This window comes from Vulpes vulpes, chromosome 9, assembly GCF_048418805.1.
Source record: "Vulpes vulpes isolate BD-2025 chromosome 9, VulVul3, whole genome shotgun sequence".
In the NCBI taxonomy this organism is placed as follows: Eukaryota; Metazoa; Chordata; class Mammalia; order Carnivora; family Canidae; genus Vulpes; species Vulpes vulpes.
The window spans coordinates 97,984,635-97,999,135 of record NC_132788.1 but is presented as its reverse complement, the minus strand read 5'-3'; the positions used below and the strand labels follow the sequence as shown (position 1 = coordinate 97,999,135).

Sequence of the window (14,501 nt, the reverse complement as noted above, 5' to 3'; positions counted from 1 at the left end):
CGGGCATCTCAAAGCCCGGCCGAACCCGAGCCGAGTCCAGCCGAGCCTAGGGAAAGGCTTAGCTGGCCCGATTGCGCTCGGCTGTTTCCGGACATGATCGGCCATCTCGTGGCATCCTCCGCCCGCCAGTCCCGCGGGAGTACGTTCGGCTCTTTCCGGAAATGTTCGGCCGTCCCGAGGCTCCGCCTCCGCCTCGCTTCACCCGCCCGGCCCGAGTGCGCTCGGCCATTTCCGCCGGGGGCGGGCCCGGCTGTTCGGAACCGCGGCGGCGGTGGCGGAGGCGGGGATCCCGCGGCTGCGGCGACGGCGGCCGCTGTGGAGCCACGGGTCGGGCTCGGATCGGTGTGACGGCGGCCTCGGCGGCGGTGGCGGCCGCGACCAGGTAAGTCCAGGCCGGCCGGCGTGGCAGGCCGGGCTGGCGTGCGCTCAAATGCGGGTCGCCTAAGCAGAATGCGGGGCCGAGGTGGAAGTCAGAACGCGAGCGCCGAGCTGCATCGCGCCCCGCGGGAACTGGGGGCCTCGAGGAACGGGAGGGAGGCCTCAGGCTCGACCTGGCAGCGCTGCTGCCTGCCCTGGACGGTGGGAGAGGAACGGGGTGCCCCCAGGCCGAGATAAGGGGCTAGGGCCGCGGCCCCAAATGGAAGGAGGCCCTGCCTGGAGTGGGGCGTCGAGCAGTAATGAGTGGCACCCAGGCATTGTGTGGGACATAGTGGGATGCAGGAGGGTCGGGGTCGACTGCACTTCCGTTCCCGGGGCTAGGCTACTGGGTCCACACAGGCCCGGGTCCGCGTCTAAACACGCGTGAGCGCGCGGGCCCTGCGTCCAGCCGCAGAGACCCTGGCCAGGCCTGGCCCCTCCACCCCGCCTCTCGGATTCGGGGAGCGCTGGTTCCCGGGCGCACACACCGGGGCGTGTGCAAACCTGTGCATGCTGGAGCGCGGAGGCGGGTAGGCAAGGGATCCAGGCGGTTTCCTGGATGTCCCCTTGCCGGGCCTCAGTTTCCCCTCCTGTAGAATGGAGGGTACGGGGGCCAGGAAGCGGGTAAGTTTGGGTGCTCCGGAGTGTGGAGCCTCTGCTCCCTGATTCAACACCTTCTGGGGCTGTCGTGGTCGAGGAGGGGGGCGATAAAGCCCAGACCGTCCGCCTGGTACTCAATTACCAGCGTGCTGGACGCTTAGTGGCATTCGTAGAGACACCCTGAATTGGCAGGCAACTTCCCGCTGTCAAGCCTTTGCACGCACTATCCCCTCCGGCCAGTGCTGTCTCCTGTCCTTATGAAGACCCGCCCTCTAGAAAAGCACGCCCTCCCCCACTACCGAGTCTCTGGAGAAGTCAACCTGCAGGACTGAGACTGGGAATGCTGTCTGTAGTGGGCTGTTTCCCCAAGGCTTGGGGCTCCTGGGGCTTGAGCATCGCCCTGCATCCAACAGCCTCCCCCTTAGCAGTTGTGATACCTTCCTCCCCTTCACCCTTTCCTAGCTCCATGACCTCCCATCACCCCCCTGTTTTGAGATCCTACTCTATGCCTCTCATTTAGCCAAGCTGGGACACTGTCCCCTTCACTGCATTTCTCCCCCACAGAGACCTTGGACTCGCTTCTTAGTCCTTTGCCTCTGCCTGGACCTGCTTTCCTACCTCTTTGCTTCCTTACTGTGTCCTTCTGTGCTCAGTTGGCCCAGCCCCTCCTTGGAGCTCCCTAGTACCCTGAGCATTCCCCATCACACATTACCCACTGTGGGTGTAACTATCCAGCCATGTGGCTGTGCCTCCTGGAATCCATCCTGGGCCTTGATGTTGAGTGGATCTCTCGGGTTTAGGAGTCCTGGCTTCGCCACCCACGGAGTGGTCCAACAAAGACCTCCCTGCTCTGAGCCTCAGTTTCGCCATCTCTAACGAAGAGGCAATGAAGGGGCAATGAAGAGCTTGTTTACTGAGCATGCATTATGCCTGGGGCAGGTTCTTGGGAGTTCTGCTCCCAGTGACCCCCAGGGATGGCTGTTGTTACACCCATTTTACAGCTGGGGAGACCAGTTGAGAAAGGGGCTGGGGCTGGCCCAAGGTTACCTGGCTAGTCATGGGTTTGCAACCCCATATTTGGGCCCAACTCTGGGGTGGGGGTGGTAGGAGCCCAACCTGGCTGATGCTGCCCTGCCCATCTCCCCCTAGGTCGGCGTCCTGGCCAAGCATGGTGACAGCCTGTGCCCTCGGCCCCCTCGTCTGGCGCAGCCGGAAGAGCCGCCAGCCTCGGGCGCCGATGGCCCCCCATGTGAGGGAGTGAGCAGCCTGGCCCTGCCCTACGGATTGAGGGGGGACGCAGCGGCTGAGTGACCTGAGACCACGCTGCCGACCCCCTCCCACCAGTTGACGAATGGTGGACCGAGCCACGAGTGACCCATGTCAGGGTCATGGAATAATGGTGGGAAGCAAGGCATGAGTGACCCCCGCGGTCACCTGTAACTTCTCAGTAGAAATAGTGGTCTCAGTGCCCCGAGCCGGCCCAGTGGACCCTCCCGGCCCTCACCCCAGCTGATGGGGCCACTGGGGCCCCGAGCAGCAGCTTGACCGTCCAGACCTCACCCTGCCCAGCCATGGCCGGTGCTGAGGGCTTCCAGTACCGAGCACTGTACCCATTCCGCCGGGAGCGGCCGGAGGACCTGGAGCTGCTGCCGGGCGACGTGCTGGTGGTGAGCCGGGCAGCCCTGCAGGTGCTGGGCGTGGCTGAGGGCAACGAGCGCTGCCCACAGAGCGTGGGCTGGATGCCTGGCCTCAATGAACGCACGCGGCAACGAGGTGACTTCCCCGGCACCTACGTCGAGTTCCTGGGTCCTGTAGCCCTGGCCCGGCCCGGCCCTCGTCCACGTGGCCCCCGCCCACTGCCCGCCAGGCCCCGGGATGGGCCCCCTGAGCCAGGTGAGCAGCAGGCAGGGGCCCTGGCAGGGATGGGGTCCTCTCAGACCCTCAGTTTCCTCTTCTTTCTAATGAGGCAATGGCACCTCTTCCAGGGGAGGAGGAATAAGCACATTTGGGCAGTTCACAGGTGTTGACTGCACTGTTGTCGAGGGCTAGGGTCAATTCGTGGCATTGGGAATACCACCAGCAGTGGACATAGGCCTGGCCCTGCCCTAGTGGGGCTCCTGGTTCGAGAAGTGACAAGAATGTGATTAGGTAATGGAAAATGCTGCGGGGAAGGAGCCTCACGTGGGAAGAGCCGGGAGTGAAGGTCTCCGGGCAGCAAGCACAGCAAAGGCAGAGGCTGTGAGGTAGGAATGTAACGGCAGGTTCAGGGAACAGCCAGTGGGGTGGAGTGGTGGGAAGGGAGGGGCAACCAGGGCTGTGCCTCAGGATTCTGTGGGATTGATTTTGATGACAGTGGGGAGTGTTCAGTAGGATTCAGAGATTCAACTTAGTTTCATCCCTCAGTTTGCAGATAGGGTCCCTCAAGAAACTCCTTTTGTTACCCTAATTTTACCCGGTTTCCAAAATGAAGGGAGACACAAAGCCAAAAGAGGGTGGGATGATCCTGCAAGGCCATGCAGCACACATTCATCCCTCCCCAAAGACCCTTGGCCATCTACACTTCAAGAGATGTGCCAGCAGTGAAGAATGAGGGCATACGGGGATTGCTGTATGCTGTAGGCAGAGTGCGTGCGTGGGTTCCAGCCAGGGAAACTGAGGCCCAGGCCGTGGGGATGAGGCTGATAAGTGCTGAGTGCCTCGGAGTCTGCTCCAACCTTCACAGCAAACCAGGGAGGGCCTGTGTACAGATGGGGAGACCGAGGTGCTAAGGGCTCAAACCACTCACTTAGGGTCCATCCACCAGGGAAGGCCAAGGCCTGCGAAGCGCTATGGCCTCGACCTTTGGCCTGCCTGGTTTGGCACCAGAGGGACACCCAGGCCCCCAAGAGGGTCACATCCAAGCCCCACAGCATGGGGCCGGATGGGAGGCACCGAGGTGAGGGTTTGCAGCATCTGGTGCCTCCAGGCCCTGGGCCTACGTCCCGCCTCAGCCTGGAGGAGCAGGAGGCGGCCCCATCCGGGCTCCCAGCCAAAATCTGCCTCTCCCCCTGGTAACAGCCTCCTCCCTCCTCTGCCTGGCCTCAGGCCAGCCTCCACACACATACCCACTCCGGGTGGCTGCCCGGCCCCGCCCTCCAAATCCTCCAGGGCTGCGTGACAGTGGCTGGGGCCAGCCCTCCGTGGGCCTCAGTTTCCTCATCCGGCCACTAGAAGTCTTGGTCCTTTGCCTGGGACCTCCAGGGTCCTGGGACCACCCAGCAACATTCTGTGGCCACCTGCATTTCCCCCATTCGGCCCCACAGGGAGAGCCCAGCCCAGAATGTCAGTGTCGCCTGCACCCCCAGAGGGAGGTTGCTGCCTCTCTCAGCCTCAATTCCTGATCCATAAAATGGGAATGACACGAGTTCTGATGAGACGTCCCTCCCCATTTTGCAAACTAGTCACAGGCAAAGTTCAGAACTGTACCCTCCACCCCCATCACCTACCTCCTCTCCCCTTGCTCTCTCTCTCTCTTTTTTCCTTCAGCATTTTTTACTTAGCTGGGCCTTTCTCCAGCTTGAGGCACCACCTGGCCCATCACTCAGGGAGGCCCCGCAGGCCCGGGCTTGCCCCTGCTGTATGCCAGGGCGTCCCTGCCGAGGGCCGGAGCTGCATCAAACGGTGGCCGTGCAGGCAGAGCAGCCTGAGGACAAAGGGCCCGGTGGAGCGAGACACGCAGGGCCAGGAAGGCCCCTGGCGCCCGCTGGGAGGGGTTTCAGCATTTTTAAAACAGGGGAAATACTTTTTTTAAAACAAGATGACTTAGAGAATGGAAGAAGGTCCTTGGAATGAAGCGTTCTGACCTGCAGGATATCGTCCTTTTATCCTTTTCAACCAGTTTGTTGTTCTGAGTAAGGAGGGAGAGAGGCCACCAGGAGCCAGTTTCCTACCTGAGGAGGACCGAGGCACAGAGAGGGTGGGTCCTGTGCCCAAAGTTGCACAGTAAGCAGTGGCAGCACGCCCCAACCCTGCTGTAAGGAACTCCCACAAACTCAGTGGCTTCAAGCCACAGTTCCCTGCTGCTCTGCAGGCCCAAAGTCCAAATTCAAGGTGTCAGCGGGGCCGTACCCTCTCTGGAGGTTCTACGAGTGGACGGTTCTTTGCTTCTGCCAGCTTCTCATACCTCCGGGTGTTCCTCGGTTTGCAGCCCCGTCATCTCAATCTCTGCCCCTGTCTTCACATAGCCTTCTCTTATAAAAACACCAGTCATTGGATTGAGAGCCCTAAGTCTAAGAAGATCTCGTCTCAAAATTCTTACTTTAATTATATCTGCATAATAAGGGCATAGCCACAGGTATCAGGGATTAAGATGTGGACATACCATTTTGGGGGACACTGGCCAACCCACTATACCTGGTCTGAAACTGCGTAAACTGATATTTTATTTTATTTTTTAATTTATTTATTTATTCATGAGAGACAGAGAGAGAGGCAGAGACACAAGCAGAGGAAGCAGCAGGCTCCATGCAGGGAGCCTGACGTGGGACTCGATCCCGGGACTCCAGGATCACGCCCTGGGCTGAAGGCAGGCACTAAACCACTGAGCCACCCAGGGATCCCTATAAACTGGTATTTTAACCCAGAAAATTGTTTACCACCAACTCAGCCCCTCCACCCAGGTTTTGGCTTCCCTAAGATTATGGTACTGATGCCAGACCAGACCCTACCTGGAACTGCCCAAGCTGAGGTCCAAACGGTCAAAGAAAGGGGCCAGGATCCTTCCAGGAACCCCACTAAACAGGCTGTCTGTCCCCTTCTGCCAGGCCTCACACTCCCCGACCTGCCAGAGCAGTTCTCCCCACCTGATGTTGCTCCTCCACTCCTGGTGAAGCTGGTGGAGGCCATTGAACGGACAGGTGAGCCTCAGCCCGCCTACAACCCCTGTATGCTGCTTGCTTACCCCCGGTGATGGGTAACTCATCCCCTCATGGGGCTGCCAGACCTCCTGTGCATGGAAAGAAGCTGAATTTGGATGCTCTGGGCCTCCCTGTTGAGTTGGGGCAGTAGTGACTCCTAGGGTGTGGATGGGAATGTGGTCACCGATGGCTATTGCATGTGCCGTGCCCTCTGGCACCGTCGTCCCAATTATGTCTAGGAGGTTGAGTAGCCCTCCCAGCCCCCAGGAGGGGTCCAGGAAGCATGTGAGAGCCGGTCTTGCCCCTCGGGGTGGAGCTGACCCACCCCTTCCCCTCTCCCCCCAGGGCTAGACAGCGAGTCCCTCTACAGGCCTGAGCTGCCCGCCCCGCGCACAGGTGAGGGGAAGCTTCCATGGGCAGGGGTGGGGGGAGAGCTGGTCCCCGGACGTCTCTGCCGACGCGTCCCCCTGCACCCGCAGACTGGTCCCTGAGCGACGTGGAGCAGTGGGACGCCGCGGCCCTGACGGACGGCGTCAAGAGCTTCCTGCTGGCGCTGCCCGCGCCCCTCGTGACGCCCGAGGCCGCGGCCGAGGCGCGCCGGGCCCTGCGGGGTGAGCCTGGCGCGAGGCCCGGGGCGGGAGGGGGCCCCGGGCGGACGGACGGGCGCCGGCCCCGGCTCACCCTGCCCTGGCCGTCTGTCCGCAGAGGCCGCGGGGCCCGTGGGGCCGGCGCTGGAGCCCCCGACGCTGCCACTGCACCGCGCGCTCACGCTGCGCTTCCTGCTCCAGCACCTGGGCCGGGTGGCCCGCCGCGCCCCCGCTCCGGGCCCCGCCGTGCGAGCCCTGGGCGCCACCTTCGGGCCGCTGCTGCTGCGCGCGCCGCCTCCCTCGCCGCCGCCAGGGGGCGCGCCCGACGGGTGAGCGGCCGGAGGGGCGGGGCCTCGGCGGGGGCGGGGCTTTGAGTGGAGGGCGGGCGGGAGCCCTGGCCCTGGGGCCGAGAGGCCGGAGCCGAGCCATGGCGATCGCTGGACAGGACGGAAAGGATCGCAAGAGCGGGATCTGGGCCCCAGGAAAACCCCAGCAGGCCTGAGGCCGAGTGATGGGACCTAGACCAGGGGGAAAGCGCGTGGGTGGTGCGTGGGCCTCCACTTCTGCCCCCTATCCTGGTGCGTTGTTGTGTGAACATTTATTGAGTGCCTGCTGCATATACAGAAGCAGGAGTCAGCCTCCCACACCTGCCTGTCATCGACCCTGCCCTACACGTGCCTTCCCGTACCTCTGCCCCAGGCGGCCAAGCACGGTCCTACCCACTGCCCTCCTCTTCCCCCTAGGACTGAGCCCAGCCCTGACTTCCCTGTGCTGCTGGTGGAGAAGTTGCTCCAGGAACACCTGGAGGAGCAGGAGGTCACACCCCCAGGTGATCCTTCCCCATATTCTCTCATATGGTTGGGAGGTGTGAATGCTGACTTGTGGCTCTGCCAGTATCACAGGGTCTGTCGCAGTAGGAGCCAGCCACAGTATACAGTCGTGCTCAATGTACATTTGTTTTCCTGTCCCCCAGCGCTGCCACCTAAACCTCCCAAGGCAAAGCCAGCCCCTGCAGGCCTCGCCAACGGAGGGAGTCCGCCCTCCCTGCAGGACGCTGAGTGGTACTGGGGTGACATCTCTAGGTAGGGTTCTGGGATGGGGGCCACGTGGTGGGCAGGGTATCTGGGCAGGTGCCCCAATACTGGGTGTCCCCACAGGGAGGAAGTGAATGAGAAACTCCGGGACACACCTGATGGCACCTTTCTGGTCCGAGATGCATCTAGCAAGATCCAGGGAGAGTACACACTGACCCTCAGGTGGGGAGCCTGTCCCTTCAGGGATGACTGGGTGTGAGAGGTGGGGGCAGTGTCAGCCGGGATGGCTGGGGGTCCCACCAGCTGCTGACACCCCTCTCACCCGCCCCTAGGAAAGGCGGGAATAACAAGCTGATTAAGGTCTTCCACCGCGATGGGCACTATGGCTTCTCAGAGCCACTCACCTTCTGCTCTGTCGTGGACCTCATCACCCACTACCGCCATGAGTCGCTGGCCCAGTACAACGCCAAACTGGACACACGCCTCCTCTACCCAGTGTCCAAGTACCAGCAGGTCTGTGGCCAGGGTGGCAGCCAGGGAGGGCAGCACCAGCCTTGGGCCTAAATGTCCCAGGCAGCTTCTCTGATCACACCGGGTGTCCCCAGGACCAGATTGTCAAGGAGGACAGCGTGGAGGCGGTGGGTGCCCAGCTCAAAGTCTATCACCAGCAGTACCAGGACAAAAGCCACGAGTATGACCAGCTCTATGAGGAGTACACCCGCACCTCCCAGGTACCACAGCTTGTGCTCCTAGTAGGAGCTCCTCCCAGGCGCTGAGGGACAGTAGCAAGGCCCTGGGGACAGACGCCTGCTTCCAGGTCACAGAGCAGCCACTTAGCACCCGGGGCTGCCCAAAAACCAGAAATCAATGTATGTGTTTTCAAAGAAAAAAAAAAGAACAAATGAGAAAGCACCAGCGACCCAGCCCCCTCCCAACCGCAGGAGCAGCCAAGTCAGGACCTAGGAGATGTCTGCTTGAGCCTCTGTGTCTCTCTGGGCCTCACTTTCCCCATCTGGAACCGTAAACTGGGCTGTGGGTCTATTTCTCCCTGCCCTTCAACCTGGATCTTATTCAAAGTGCTAGCTAATAACCTGACAAGAAGTGCTGGAGACAGAGTCAGGAGATCATGGAAAAGACAGCCTCTTTTAAAACAGGGAAGGGGGAGGGTGGTTTTATCATTCAAGGACCATGTTAATAAGTTACTTTCAGAATTTGAGATGCGCAGCATATTCAGACTGAACGTCCCATCTCAGGCAGGAAATAGCTCAGTCTCCCCCATTATCCCCAAGGAATTTCTTTCTTGCTCCCTTTTTACTACTAATGGATCAACTGAGGCTCTGAGCAGACAGGACACCTATCTGGGATTGGTTATGAGCATTGGGATCTTGGAAGTGATCTAGGGCCCTTGAATCTATTTCCCCGTTAATAGTTCTGACTTTGTAGGAGGCTACTGGCAGGTTCCACAAGATGATGTATAGAAAGTACTCCGCGAAGCATCCACCCTGAGAGGGAGCCCCATGAACTGTATGTCGCAACTAGATTTGTCTTTAATTCTCAGCAGTGCTAACAGATCCAGGTGTTGGTAAGGTACCCGAAAGAGGATCTAAAGGAAGAATGGGTTTGGGGAGTGGGAGTTCGTTTGGTACAGCTGGAGCTAGAGAAACGATGCACCTGATGGAGGGAACAGCTTGAGTGAAGTCCATATCAGAGTTGGGATCTACCTTCCCCCCTCATGAGGGACTTGTAAGGAGTCCCAGCAGGAACTAAGATTCACCCCCTCCTCCAGGAACTGCAGATGAAGCGCACAGCAATTGAGGCCTTCAATGAGACCATCAAGATCTTTGAAGAACAGGGCCAGACGCAAGAGAAGTGTAGCAAGGAGTATTTGGAGCGCTTCCGACGTGAGGGCAATGAGAAAGAAATGCAGAGGTGAGTCGGTTCCTCTGCCCTGCCCAACCCCACCCTGATCTAGCACAGGGCAAGTGGAGAAAGAAAGGAAGCAGAGGGGGCATGCTGAGCTCCCAGGAGGGGTGGGGATCATTTGAAATGGACTTTGAAGGATGAATAGGAGTTCACTAGAAAGAAATCTGGGAAACAGCGTGTGCAAAGGCTTAGAGGCTGGGAGGCCATGTGAGGCCTTAGAGCCGCTCCTCCCACAGGATCCTACTGAACTCAGAGCGGCTCAAGTCTCGCATCGCTGAGATCCATGAGAGCCGCACAAAGCTGGAGCAGGAGCTGCGGGCACAGGCTTCAGACAACCGGGAGATTGACAAGCGCATGAACAGCCTCAAGCCAGACCTCATGCAGCTGCGCAAGATCCGAGACCAATACCTAGTGTGAGTACCTGGCTCTGTGCTCACCTGCAGGTCCCTTGGTTCAGGGACATCTAGTGAGGTGGTCTCTGTCTGTGTCTCCCTCTTATTTTCTCCACCGAGTGGTCCTACCTTGCCCCTGAGACCCCACCCTCTCAGGCCCCTCCGGGCCCCCTCAGCAGGGCTCCCTATGGGTTGGCCTCAGCCTCAATGCACAGAATCGCAGCTTCTGTGAAATGGGAGCTCTGCTCCCACAGGGCTGGGTCACTGGGAGCCTCCAACAGGATCCACTCCCCGAATGCTATGACCTAGCACCCCAGCCTGGGCTGAAATCCTGCCTCTGCCCGCTGAGCCATGCAGGTTTCGTCAGGAATCTCCCTCCCACCTCTGCCTTGGATGCTGACATGCACCTGCTGTGTGTCAGGCACTGTGTGAGTACCATGGACACATGAGCTCACTCTGTCCTCTCAAAGTTCTTTGTAAATCCCTTAACAGTGAGGGAAACTGAGGTACAGAACAGACAGTTTGCCCTGTGTGAAGGCACACGGCCCTGCAGCCCTCAGGCCTAAGCCTCTGGTAGTGATAAGGCCTTGCTAGAATGGCGTGTTCTGGGGTTCAGTAAGAGTCAACGGAAACAGTAATAAGTAGGGGGTTCCCTGAAGAGCCCCAGGTTCAAGCTTTCCTTGACCAAGCCAAGACTGACCTCTTGTGGCAACCGGAGGCATTGCACCCAGTCCCGGCTCTGGTTAGGTCCCCCTTGCCTCCAGCCAGGCTGCACTGGCTCACAGTGGGCTAGCCAGCCTGTGCTACAGCCTCTGTTCCTCTGCCACCAGAGTGGAACAAACACACGTTTCCTCTCCCTCCAGGTGGCTTACCCAGAAAGGTGCCCGGCAGAAGAAAATCAACGAGTGGTTGGGGATCAAAAATGAGACTGAGGAGTAAGTGAACACCTACCCGAAGGGGCCATTTTCAGTGGGTTTTGCAGGATGGGTAGGAGTTCACCAGGGAGGGACTGCTGTCCAGGCAGGCAGGGAAGCTTGAGAGGCTTCAGAGTGAATGACCAGGTCTCGCCACCCTGCTTGCCTCACAGCCAGTATGCGCTGATGGAGGACGAGGACGACCTCCCCCACCACGAGGAACGCACGTGGTATGTGGGCAAGATCAACCGGACACAGGCTGAGGAAATGCTGAGTGGCAAGCGGGATGGTACCTTCCTCATCCGTGAGAGCAGCCAGCGGGGCTGCTATGCCTGCTCTGTGGTGTGAGTGCCTGGCTGGGGAGCCGAGAGTGAGCAGAGGGGTGGGGGGATCCACACAATTCCATCTGAGGGCTCTCATAGAGCACCTGCCGTGGCCTGGACCCTGGGAAGGTGGCCAGGGAGGAGCCCCCACCCCACCCGGCCTGCCATGACTGCCACAGGAAGAAGGGATCGTTGGGGGCATGGGAGGAAGCTAGGGCAACGTTCAGGCAGGAGGTGGTGTTCAGGCAGGAGGTGGCAGCATTTGGACTGAGTTGGGATCCAGGAAATGGGGAAATGCGAGTCCTGGGCAGAAGTCACCTGCTGGCCAGAGCTGGAGCTGGGAGAGCCCCATGGGAGCCCCGCTGAGTGTCTGTTTGCCTGCACCCGCAGGGTGGACGGCGACACCAAGCACTGCGTCATCTACCGCACGGCCACTGGCTTCGGCTTCGCGGAGCCCTACAACCTATACGGGTCTCTGAAGGAGCTGGTGCTGCACTACCAGCACGCCTCCCTGGTGCAACACAACGACGCGCTCACGGTCACGCTCGCCCACCCCGTGCGGGCCCCCGGCCCCGGGCCTCCGCCCGCCACCCGCTGACCACCGAGCACCAGGATCCGCCCGGAGCGGAGCCACCGCGGGGCCTGGCGGCTGGGGTGACAGCCCCATCCAAGGTGTCCATCTTTGGGATTTTCTGCCCATCTCTTTCCTTTTCAAGTCTCTTCCTGTCTCTCTCTCTTTCTCCATTTCTCTCTATCTGAGCCTCTCTCTCTCCATCTCTCCATCTCTGCCTGTCAGTCTGTGTCTTTCCCTCCCCATCATCTGTCCTCCTCTCTGTCCCTCTGTGTCTCTGGGTTGGGGGTCCTGCCTCTCCAGCCCCATACGCCCCTCTCCCGTGGGCACTGCCCACCCCTGACCCTGTGCCCTGCCCACCCAAGGCCCCCCCCCAGGGTCCCCGAAGACCCACCTGGCTGTACCTGCCATGTTTACAGAGGCCCCTGGGCTGTGCGGCCCCAGCCTGGGTGCCCCAATTTTTAAGCCATAGACCTGGGGTCACGGCAGGAAGGAACTTTACTTGGCCACTTCCAGGAACCACCTTGGCCGGGACATTCTGGGCCGGGCGGGACCCGCCCCACAGACCCCCAACTTCCCTTCCAAACCCTGAAGTGAAACCAACACTTGGTTATCCCCACATGGGGGCCACTGCCAAGAAGTACCCCCCCCTCAAAAAAAATAATTAAAAATAACTTACGAGCCGGCCCCACCCAGCACCAGGCCTCCCAGAAATAGAGGCTGCCCGCATTGCTGGGGCGGCTGAGACGCACCACTGCCCACAGCACTTCTACTCAGTGTAGACTCAAGGCTTCTCCTCGATCATGTTGGGTTCTGATTTTATTTTTTCTTGACTGTAAAGCCCTTTTTTCTCTCCTCTTTTGGGACGAGAGCCCTGGTTTTCTACACGACCCATGGACTGCCCCCCCTCCCCCCGCCTGCCCAGCTAGGCTGGCAGGCAGGTTTTGTATGGTACGTTGATATTGATATGGATATAAAACATGGAACATGTGGATGCTGTTGTTCTGTTGTTGCTGTTGTGGCTTCTCCATGGCCACTGTGTGCTGGGGACCCTGGCATTCACAGATCACACTGATCCTGCCCAGAGGATTGTAATTCCAGTAGCCAATGAAGGCCGACAACCCTCCCTTCCCCCCCCCCACCCCCCCACCCCCCGCCCAGTTTAGCTGCTGGTAACTGGAGAAGGGGAGAGACTTGTCCAGGCTCTCAGAGCAGAGAGGCTTAACCGCTGAGCTCAGACTCCAGCCCAGCCTCTCACCAGTGCCTAGGCCGGCCCCCTCCCGCCCCCCAAGCTGGAGTCCCAGGCCCTCAGGCAATCACGTCCCCTCTGATGTGCAGCTTCATCACTGCCAGGTGGGGTCAATAGCATGACCCCTCCGGTGCCACCCAGGGAGGGACCCCATGTCCTTAATGCCCTCAGTGTGGCCCCTCCCTGCTGACTCTCCTCTGACCCCTTTCTACACCTGCCCCTGACACGCAGACCACCAGGTCCCAGGGGACATTGACTTGGGGGCTCATGATATCTTTGACCTGAACCATTCATCATGCTCCCCCTCTGCCAGGGTCCCCATCTCAGCCCTCCCTTCCTCTACACCCCCACCCCAAGACTAGGCATTTCTGCCCTCTTCTCCCCATACAGCACCCCTGGAAGCTGCGGGGTAAATGAACAAAGCTCCACTAGGCTCTCAGAGGGATAGGAGCTGCCTCCCTTGGCCTCAGAGCCCTGGGGCCTTCCCAAGCACTGTCCCTGCCATGTATCCAAGTCAGGAGGTGCCCCATGAGTAACCCGAGCCCAGATGCCACCTTCCCTGCAGTCTTCACCCACTGCATGGGGGGACAAAAGATAAAGGTCACTTTCTAGATCCATGACGCCAGCCGGTTGGGCCCGCAGACAGAAGATAACAGCCCACAGGGCCTCCAGTAGGCGTCTATACTATGTCTCCTTGGGAAAGCCACCCCCCACCTCTGATCCTCAAGATTCCTGTTACCCGGTAGGGTCAATAGTTGCCTCCCTCAAGCCCCAAGGGGAAGTTTCTTGAGGGCCAGACAAACAAATGAGTGAGGTTACCTTTGTGAATCCATCCAATAGGGCTGGTGCTTAGTAACCACTAGAAAAATTGTAGCACTTTATTACTTCTTCTGTCCTGCCCAGCATAGAGCAAGTACACACCAGTTCTACAAAGTTGTGCTGCTTAGTCTTAACAGAGGCATCATAAAGGAAATGGGGTTTGCAAAGGGTTCAAAGGGACAAGATGGCAGGATCATCCAGCCGTGGGCACTTCAGGGAAATCCCGGCCCCGGAGCCTGCTGCTGTGGACACCAGGCCGGGACTTCCCCAAACCGGAGGAAGACAAGGGAGCTGGGGAGCTGGGGCCTTTGGCTATAATCTGGGCCAGGTGTGGGTGTTTCCTCCCATGGGATCAGGTCCTGTGTCATGCCTGGTATTTGAGGCCCTGCAAAGTCTAAGCATCTGAGTTATCCCCTCATGACCTCAGTCTCCACGAGGTGAGGTGGGCTATAGGCTATTCTCTGCCGGTGCTAATGTCCTGTGTCAACACCTTTCCAGGGGTGCCTCCCCCACCACAGCCTGGGGAACCTCTCCCTCTGCCTCTGAACCCCCCCCTGTGGCTTTATTCTCCAAACTTCACTTTTTTTTTTTTCTAAGATGTTATGTATTTATTTGTGAGAGACACAGAGAGAGAGGCAGAGACATAGGCAGAGGAGAGGCGGGCCCCCTGAGGGAGCCTGATGTGGGATCCATGCCGCGACCCTGGGATCATGACCTGAGCCAAAGGCCGATGCTCAACCACTGAGCCACCCAGGTGCCTTCCAAACTTCACCATTT

At 59.5% G+C, this 14,501-nt stretch overlaps 1 protein-coding gene across 1 annotated transcript; it reads left to right on the top strand.

The window, feature by feature from the left end:
• Window positions 1-42: 42 nt before the first annotated feature.
• Window positions 43-12,648, top strand: PIK3R2 (phosphoinositide-3-kinase regulatory subunit 2). The gene is made up of 16 exons (XM_072721248.1): window positions 43-382; window positions 2,167-2,910; window positions 5,820-5,912; window positions 6,258-6,308; window positions 6,392-6,523; window positions 6,618-6,828; window positions 7,243-7,328; window positions 7,473-7,581; window positions 7,657-7,755; window positions 7,866-8,046; window positions 8,139-8,264; window positions 9,320-9,462; window positions 9,693-9,869; window positions 10,712-10,783; window positions 10,936-11,106; window positions 11,476-12,648. Exons 2-16 carry the CDS (start codon window positions 2,589-2,591, stop codon window positions 11,681-11,683), a joined length of 2,181 nt encoding a protein of 726 aa, XP_072577349.1. The 5' UTR covers window positions 43-382; window positions 2,167-2,588; the 3' UTR covers window positions 11,684-12,648.
• The last annotated feature ends 1,853 nt before the right edge of the window (window positions 12,649-14,501 follow it).